Source organism: Atta cephalotes, assembly GCF_000143395.1.
Source record: "Atta cephalotes unplaced genomic scaffold scaffold00013, whole genome shotgun sequence".
Taxonomy (NCBI): domain Eukaryota; kingdom Metazoa; phylum Arthropoda; class Insecta; order Hymenoptera; family Formicidae; genus Atta; species Atta cephalotes.
The window spans coordinates 1727530-1736890 of NW_012130077.1; the positions used below are offsets into that span (position 1 = coordinate 1727530).

The 9361-nt window shown below is 34.8% G+C and overlaps 1 protein-coding gene across 1 annotated transcript; it reads right to left on the reverse strand.

The window, feature by feature from the left end:
• Positions 1–1012: 1012 nt before the first annotated feature.
• On the reverse strand, positions 1013–8737 carry LOC105617462 (DENN domain-containing protein 4C). Its single transcript, XM_012199019.1, has 19 exons — positions 8410–8737; positions 7437–8036; positions 6718–7301; positions 6399–6640; positions 5973–6239; positions 5794–5885; positions 5452–5702; positions 5205–5375; positions 5003–5131; positions 4642–4888; positions 4418–4568; positions 3966–4169; positions 3382–3606; positions 2872–2967; positions 2458–2696; positions 2107–2365; positions 1633–2037; positions 1301–1470; positions 1013–1149 (listed from the first exon to the last, which is right to left on the reverse strand). Exons 1-19 carry the CDS (start codon positions 8735–8737, stop codon positions 1013–1015), a joined length of 4797 nt encoding a protein of 1598 aa, XP_012054409.1.
• Between the last annotated feature and the right edge of the window lie 624 nt (positions 8738–9361).

A 9361-nucleotide genomic window follows, 5' to 3' on the forward strand; every position in this document is an offset into this window, starting at 1 on the left:
TAACATCGCCTCTTTTTTCTTTCTTCTTTACATCGCGGATATTACGTGTCGGACTGAAACGTATTTAAGGTCACAGCACACCTGGAGGGAATTGAACTTGCAGTCGCTTTACAGTCCGTAAATTCTTTGGTACTTAACACTTTTCAATGTTGTACTCTTAGATACGCTAATGCGCTGCACAAGTTACTGAATCACAAAACAGAGGCATGCGCGACCCGATTCATTAATTAAAAAAAAAAATAAGAGTCGATAACTGTTAAAAACAATTATATTATAAACATATGAAGATCAGAGATGTAAGATCAAAAATAGTATCGTTCAACTTCTATTGCACTGACTGATCTTGTTATCGATAGCTTAACTGGTTAACAATTTCCTCATTTCTGTATCACAGCCTTCTGTCGCTGTAATAAAGAAAGAAATAATTTAATTAACCGACAATTTAGCAATTAATGCTAAAATGATATCGATGCAACCAATGGCTACTCCCGTCAGTTTTCACGTGCGTATGTGATCGAAGTTCGAGAACGTGTGAGCTCGAATCCAACTATGTTTTTCTTTTTGCGCAAGCAAAGACAAGTATCACGGGTGTCAGCGAGTGTAAGCGGAGTTTTATGAAAAAAAAAATGAAGATGAGGTAACGTTAGTTCGCATGTCTGCGCTATGACGCCGATCATACTTTGCCGATCGCATTTCGAGAAATGATGCTGTAAATCGGACTCATCGAGCATAATTCATCATCGATAACATTAATAGTCCTCCGTGTTAGATAATAATAAACATTCAACATGTAGCAGCCAACGTCGCTGTTGTCATGATGTTAGACATTTTGGGATGTCGTAAAATCTATTTTAACATCGTTCCTTGCGCGCATATTCGTCTCGTGTGCATTGCGCAAGTACAGAATGTTATACTCGCGAGAGTTATTCGCGCAATATCACATCTCCTTCAATGTCTCAAACAGGACAATTTTTTTTAAGCATCTTCGGGATTACGGCTGCTCGCGTGATCTTCACACGTTTAATTGCTTAAAATAATATCTGCAGTACACTGACATCATCGTCGGCGGCGCATCAATTTTATGTAATAACTTCTCATCGTTCTCGGAAAATTTCTCCAGCGATAAACTGTATTCCCTGTCGAAGACGCCTGTAAGAATAAGAATCGTTGTTAGACAAATTAATCATGTTATAATCAAACTTGATAAATATTTCGATATTTGGATTAATTTATCATTTTAGAAATATCTTATATAAATTTGCAAAGATTACAATATTTTAATCATGTGCATATAATTCACCTTGGTCAATATTCGTTCTTCCTAATACAGTAAATGCCAGAAACAAAATATCCCTATATATAGAAAACGGATGATCGCCTGTTTGATGTTTACTTCTTTCTAAGGCCACTCTTAATATAGGTTCCGCTAAGTCGTTGCAACGGACATACGTTATCACTGTCTGCATCAATCTAGAGCAAAAAAAAATTAGCAGTTTTAACTGTTCATATATCTATTTGTTCAACCTGATCATTTCCTAATCCAGATAATCGTTAATTCTTTCACAATATCTATTTACACTTGAAATTTAAATATCATTAATGATTTGAAAAAGATTTTTTATTGAAACTTACGTCCTGTCTTCTGTGGAATTTGACTTCCATTGGAGATACATAGGCAAACGGTCCATGTGGAGTCGTTCGTTATCCCACATGGTTCTAACTCCTACCAATCCTACAGTTCTTTGAAGTTCTGAGTTCTTATCATTATCCAACCACAGATCAGGTAAATGACTCGTTAAATTAATCCTTTCAAAGTACCATATCAAATTCCAATATACTATCGGGTGTTCTTGAATGAACCTGTGCTTAGTGAGACATGCGTCCCCCTCTTGACTCAGTACACTTTCTAATTCTTTTCTCAAAACTAATGGATTTAGGTATGGTACGGTTATCGGTTCCAACGATTCTTTCGGTTGATCCAATAATTCTACCAGTGCTCCCATTAAAGGGTCACTATTCTTCTCACTTACTTCGGATCTACATGAGACAAATGTATTCTTAGTGATGACTTTATCGATATCACTTATGTTATGGTCGCTTAGTCACCTGTAATCTAATATCGTAGCTGTGAGGAGAGGTACGGTAGCTTTGTCGCAATATTGACAGACTGTATTCAAGTTGGAATCTTCTGGCTGCCAACCAGCCATTATCTCCTCATCATACAGGATGGCAGCGCAATGATGACATCTACTGGCACTGGAAAGCACAAGCTCAATAGCAAGACGTTCCTCTAATTCTCTAGTGCCTTTTGGATACAGACACTCAGCGAGCTCATACAGTGGACACAAATCTAAATTTCCATCACCTGATTAAAAAAAAAAAGAAATTAATATTATTGTGTAATATAAATATATATGATATTTGTTATTATCAGTTAATATAATTTATATTCTATACCAGAGGTTCTCGTTTCATTTCGATCTTGTATGGAATCAGTGAGAGAATCTAGAGATTCATGCGATACTCCGTAAGCTATTTTTTGTTCACGTTCTTTATTTTTCACTGGCGTACTTGTCGCTGAAATGGCTTCTTTGATTTCGTCAAATTTTTTGACCACAGTCGTTGCAGCGGACTTTAAGCTATTTAAACCACCAAGTATTATTTCGTTCGATTTTTTTCCTGTTAAACTCGATGGGCTAAAATAAGAATTAATAGAAACATAGAATCTGGAATTTGCAGGAGAAATATCTTACATATTAAAAATATGTACTTAGTATTTTGTAATAATGTAGATATGCATACAAGATGCATACAAAAGCAGAACGCACATGTCTAATGGGCATCTATGCAACTAACATACACATTACGTACCTGATATAGCTGGAGAGACTAAGAGATTCAATAAGTTGATTCGATGATATTAAATCCTTATTTTTAGCAAATGCCAATCCACCCGTGGAATATCGTCTACATTTAACGAACAAAATAACAAAAACCAACTCAAATATGCATGCAACAAATAAACAAAAATAAAATTACATTCCTCTAACAGTGTGATTACAAATTATGTATTTAGTCATCACTTTTGTTATGTATATATATATATGTAATACATAAATATACATAACAATTTATTTTTCTCATCGATATCGTTTATTTATACATTTTGTTAAAAAGTTAGAAGTATAATCTATATAAAATTATTATATATCTTGCATATTTTTTTATGAATATAAAATATAAAGTAACCGAATCTTGCAAATGTATTGTATCACGTCACACTTTTGAGGAACTGAAACATAATCTATTTACCCGAGGTGTTATTTGACTACAGACGATTTGTGCATGTTATTAATTTAAACATACACACAAATATCTTACCCGAAACTAAGTTTAAGACTAGATCCTAAGCTAGAGAGGCTGGACGTTACACTATCCTTATTTTGAGACCAAAGACTGCTTATTTCCAGTCTCTCCTTTTCTCTCTCCTGTTCCCCTTGTTGTGCCACGGAGTGAGGCATCGTCTCACTCCTCTGCAAATGCCCACCCATCGTCATGCCACTTTCATCTACTTGATGAAACGTCGCACTACGTGGGAGGATGTTGCTGTAAACACATATTTTATATATAGAGTGATTTTCGTACTTAAAATCATATATGCAAATGAAATGCATATCTTTGAAGATCACAAAGCATGAGATACAACTGTCTCTCCACAAAAAAAATATTTTTATTGTGTTCGTGATTATTTTGATTACCAGTAACAGTCTCCCATTAAGTGGTTATGAATTGTATTTCATATATTTCTTTTTTCTCTTAAGTTTATCTTTATTTTGAGAAAATATTTGTTCATATAATTTTTTCAAAAATTATTTTGTGATATACTACTTCTAGGTTTTATTTTGGTTCTCGTTTAAATATTTAATATTTCACACATGCGAATACAATACGGAGTATCTTCATACCTTCTAAATAAGAGCGGCCCTCCTGGTCTCTCTTCAGTCGTATTATTTAAAACGGTTAAAGTACTTGTTGAGCAATTTGAATCATTCTCCTCGGAAGGCGACACAATCGGTGTTTCGTCATTAATGAGAGCACCCAATGGGTCATTTTCCGTAACTGGTGTGCGTATGGGACTTTTTAAAGGCGATTCGACACTGCGCGTTAGCCTACATGGAAAATATTACATCTACATAAGCCTATACATGCAAAAATTAGCACTGTAAAATTCAATAAGGAAAGATTAATTACGTAAGATTTGACAATGACAAAATGGTCTACACAATAAATACTCGTTTGCATCCGCTACTGTAATACTAGTAAAACAATATAGTCTAAAGAACAAGCGGTTCCAGCGAATGGGGCAAACCTGAGAGCGATACTAACAAGTCCTAACAATAAAAATATAACAAGATACCTTGGATTACTCGGTGTTTGTTCCAATTCATCCGATTGTAAAATACTTAATGTTGTTTGATCTTTCACTATGCTATTCTGTCGAAGGAGCTTAGCTTTTAATTCGAATGCTCCGAATCCGGGTAGATCTGACACAGAACTGCCTTTAGTGGCTGCCGCAAAAAGGAAAAAATATTATTTAAAAATTTTAACGTAATTTATCATATGTAAAAAAAATCAATTTACAATCACTGTGCGCAGCTTCGGTATCCTGAGAATGGGAACTGTCGAGACTAGACCGAGAGAGCGCATGTTCCATGCATTCAGTCTTATCGGTAGCTAAGAAGTCTACATTAGAGCTCAATCGTCTTCTGGCGCTCTTTTTCCCAGCTTTTTTAAATAAAGCTGCACCGACGATAACATTTCGTAATTTGTTCCACATTAATTGACTTGAGTTTGTCATATCGGAAGGCCAAGTTGCCTCGAGAACAGCCTGTAAATACGACAAACAATGAAATAAAATTCTTAAGATAATTATAAAAAGTTTTACATAAATATATTTTTTACGGTATTATATTTACTAGTTTAAAAAATATAGACAAATTACCTTGTTGTAAAATCCGTACGTTAAAGCATTAGGTTGAACACCACTACGTTTCATATGGAACAATAACTTTACAGCTAAAACTGGTTGCCCGTATACCCCACAAAGTTGCATCATAGCTCTGTAGCATACCTGTAGAAATAACAAATATTTATTTAAAAAGAATAGATTTATTTTTTTTTAATGTCGAATTCAGTATTTATACCTCTTCCATAGGATCAAGACGTAACTTCTGCATTTTAACCAATATTTCATAGGCCTGATGCAAAACTGCAGCAGGTTGGCTGGAGACTTGTAACATGGCCGGTAAATGCAGAAACCAAAGACTGTGACATGTACCAAGCAGGCATCTACCCCATCTATCGGGCATTGCAGCCTGAAAAACAAATCATACATGCATATTTGCTCGCAAAAATTCACTTTTTTATACAAAGAATTATTTTTTTATTTACTTGTTTTCGAGCCATTCTTTGAGCAACTTTGATTTCATGCTTCGTTCTACGAGCCATAGGACTTCCAGGTACCATACCGAAGGCACTTAGAGAGGGATTCTTTAAACAGAAATTCTTCTGAGGCCTCATTAGTTCTGGGTCCAACTTGAACGACTTGTATATTATTGGTGTTTGATTTGTTCCTGCTTCAGGTGGAGGTATGAATACTGTACGTTCACTATGTTGAGATTCATCCAGTTCCAAAAGTGTTACTGAAAATTAAATGAGGAATAAAAAACAATTACGCAATATCTCATGTATACATTAATAACATAGAAAAATATATCTTAACTTTATTCATACCATTTTCCTCCTCGACTCGTTCTGTGCATTCATCGAAAAACGCTAACCCTGCCATATCCATATCAGATACGAAACTTCTTTCTTCTATGAACCTATTAATTTACATTTTTGTTAAAATAACATTATGATTGTGTCATGAATAATATTATGATAGAATTAATGAGGAAAAATGAATTCACCTGATAAACATTTGCGTTCTGACAAGCATGGTGTAAAATTTAGCATGGGCTTTATCGCGACTTCTCAAAAACGCTTGGATATTAAATAAACTTGTCGGATCTGTTGTTCCTACAGTAGGCGCTTTTGTAATCGGTAACAAATAACTTCGATATCCTTTGAGAATCGTCGCCATGAATCTTAAGAAAGCATCCTGTATTTCAAGTTCTAAAGCTTGCTCTTTTCGTTTTTGTTGAAATTCCCTATCCACGCTGAAGTCTTCATCTCCTCTATCTAATATGAAAATAGTATATATAAATTAATGTTAATAGATAAAAAAAGGTAGTAAAAAATAAGTAAATAATAGTAGGGTACAAATAATAGTATAAATAATAAAAGTAGGGTATAAATAATAATAATAATAATAATAATAATAATAATAATAATACCTTTTTTGGGAACAGCTAGTTTTTCCCCACGAAATTATCTTGGAGGACAAAAGTTCTAACCAATTTCTGAGCTGTCTAGCTGCCTTTTTAGGCAGTAATTTAACATTTAAATATTTTTTATCGTCACATATTGCAATGTTATTCGTATCCAAATTTACACAATTGACGTCAGAAGGAGGATCATATAAATCAAAGAACCTTGAATCCACGCCGATCAGGAATGGCAATGGTGCATGCAACACCTGCAATTTAAATAATAGTTGTCTTTCCACTTTTTGCACATAGTACAAAAAAAAAATGCAAATTTAGTATACGTTACCTCTGCTAATCCTAGAGGACACAGTGGTATGTAAGGACATTGCCACTTAAAAGGAAACAGAATCATGGCAATGGCCTCACTAACGGAAGTTAATACATCCGGACGTAAGGAGTGAACTAATATTTTCTGCTCGGTCAATATTAATAATAGTATTAATAAACAATTGTCAGGTCCCAAGTTTATCAATAGTTGTCTGAAACTTGCGCCTGATCTAGGCAGAGCTAAATCCTCCGGTTGAGTCAAGATTAATCTATCCTGACTACTGAGCTGTACCAAGATTCGTGGACGTTGCGGACTTGGAAACGGTATATCGCATAAAAAATACGAGATATATTTCTCAATCGGGACATTTTGCGGCTTATCGTTCACCATGCGATGTAGGAAAACCAAAAATTTTTCGAACGTGTCAAAAAACGGCCAGTGAGATAGTATACATATGGATTTACTAATATTCAGCGATTGGCTCGCAGGATCTGTGTATTGCAATCTTTCCAGTTCCAATATACTAAGTTTCTTAAGTATGCCAAATCTCTTAAACATCTTCATTTTCACTTGCGGCTTATCTTTAGTTATCTCCATATTATCTGAAATGAAAAAAAGATTATGTATAAAATAGGATACATGTGAGAATATTTTTTACTCTGTATTACATATATAGATTCGTGATTATAAAAAAAAGTCAAAGATTATCAAATTAAGATTATAAAATACATTTGTACCACTGTTTTTATTATTTTCAACTGTGTCCATGATCTCCTGACTACTTTTGCAATTTGAAGTATCGGGCTCCATTTGAACCTCCTCATAAAATGTTATTGCTGAACCATATATTTTTTGAGCAGCATCGGCAACCGTTAAGACAAACGTCGAGAATACTGGCTTAGGTTTACACGCTACTTTAGGCCAACATTCTATAGTCGCGCCCATCGGTAGACAAAACATGGCGACAGAATTAGGAAAGACGAAACTGTTGTAATCTACCATGGGATATTTGTAAAGTATCGCTGGTTTAAATGATACTAAATTAGCGCGATTCATAGATTTTTTATAGCACAAAAATACGTCGCTGCCCAGCATCCCTTTGTTCAAATTCTTATTAATAACACAGAAAGCATGTGGCGGACTCTCTCCTTTGTTTGTCAAGATAACACAAATATCCGTAACCACAAGGGAATTGCAAGGCATTTTCCGACTCGCTCGTCTGTATGTTACAAAAATTTTTGACGTAGAATTATTCACATTCGCCACATGGCCTTTAGGGGTCTCTAATACCATTTCGGCATCTTGCATTATACGTTCTTTTCCATCATATATTACACCTACAAAGTAAAATGATATTTAGATAATACAATTAGTAATAATTTCAGTAATATTTAGAGTCAATTGTATAATGTTTGTTCTTTAATTTCATTATGACAGTCACTCATATTACTCTAAATTATAGTACATATTAAAAGCTACTTTATAGAAAGTATTTAAATGTAATGGCGTAACATAATCAACTTTGACAATTGAAATAATATATGTAAATGTAATAACGTGATAATATTATTACTGAATATGTAATATTTATATACTTTTAACTTTACTTTAATTCCACAATATGTATATGGTAGATTTAGTATGCACTAATACAGTGTAATACAAATGAATGTATTCATAAGATATTAATTTGATGTCCCTCTCTCTTACCAATATCAACCAAGGGAGGTTTATCCCGTCCTCTTCTATAGCACAAATAACACTCGTTTGTTCGTAAACTGCCATGATTTAAGTCTGCTGGAAAACCGGATACTGTATATTCTAAGAGTGTATATTCTTCCGGACAATGTTCCCCCAGTGCAGGAAATATTACGGCAAGATCTGTGATAGGAGGTGGCATGTGCATATCTTTGAGATGAGTGCCTTCCTGGCACCAAGCCTCCAGCTTGTCGTTAGTCTCATTATCTTCGCTAAGCTCGTCATCCTGACCAGGTAGACCGGCAATAACAAAATAATCTGCTACTCTTCTGTCGTCCATATTTTCTAAATAGGACAGATTACCAAAACATCAAAAATTCTTTTGGTTAAACTTTATTTTCCGTAACCTCATAACATAGGTATAACGGTCATCAATCTTGTTGGCTACTGAGGATGTTTCTGTACATGGCACTGAACTGATTGTTCTAAAATCTTTCTCACATAAGTAGCACTCGAAAGAGCATGTGATGTGTCGTTTTCTAACACGCGAGAAGTATTCTACCTCATATACCAACAAGGGTAGTTAACTCCACCTTAGATGTGATATTAATATTCGAAACATTGTAGTAACTGGTCCTGCGCTCCCTCATAGGCTTACAATCTTATAAAAATATTTTGTCTACCCATCAATACGGGTTTGTTGCAAAGTTGGAGTATTTCTCAGCACTAGCTTCGTGTTATTGCTCGGATAAAGTTTAATCGAGTTGTTAAGATGCGTCACAATCTAGAAGACGATCTCCTGGATCTCCTGGACTTAGAAATCCATCAGGAAACGATGGATATCTTGATTATTGTTCGAGCTTACTTTACGGAGTAGATGTCCTCGTTCCTCGCACGTTATCTCGCATCCTCACCTCGCTCTCAGGAATTTGTAAATAAACCGGACACGGCGTTCCTCGCGCGG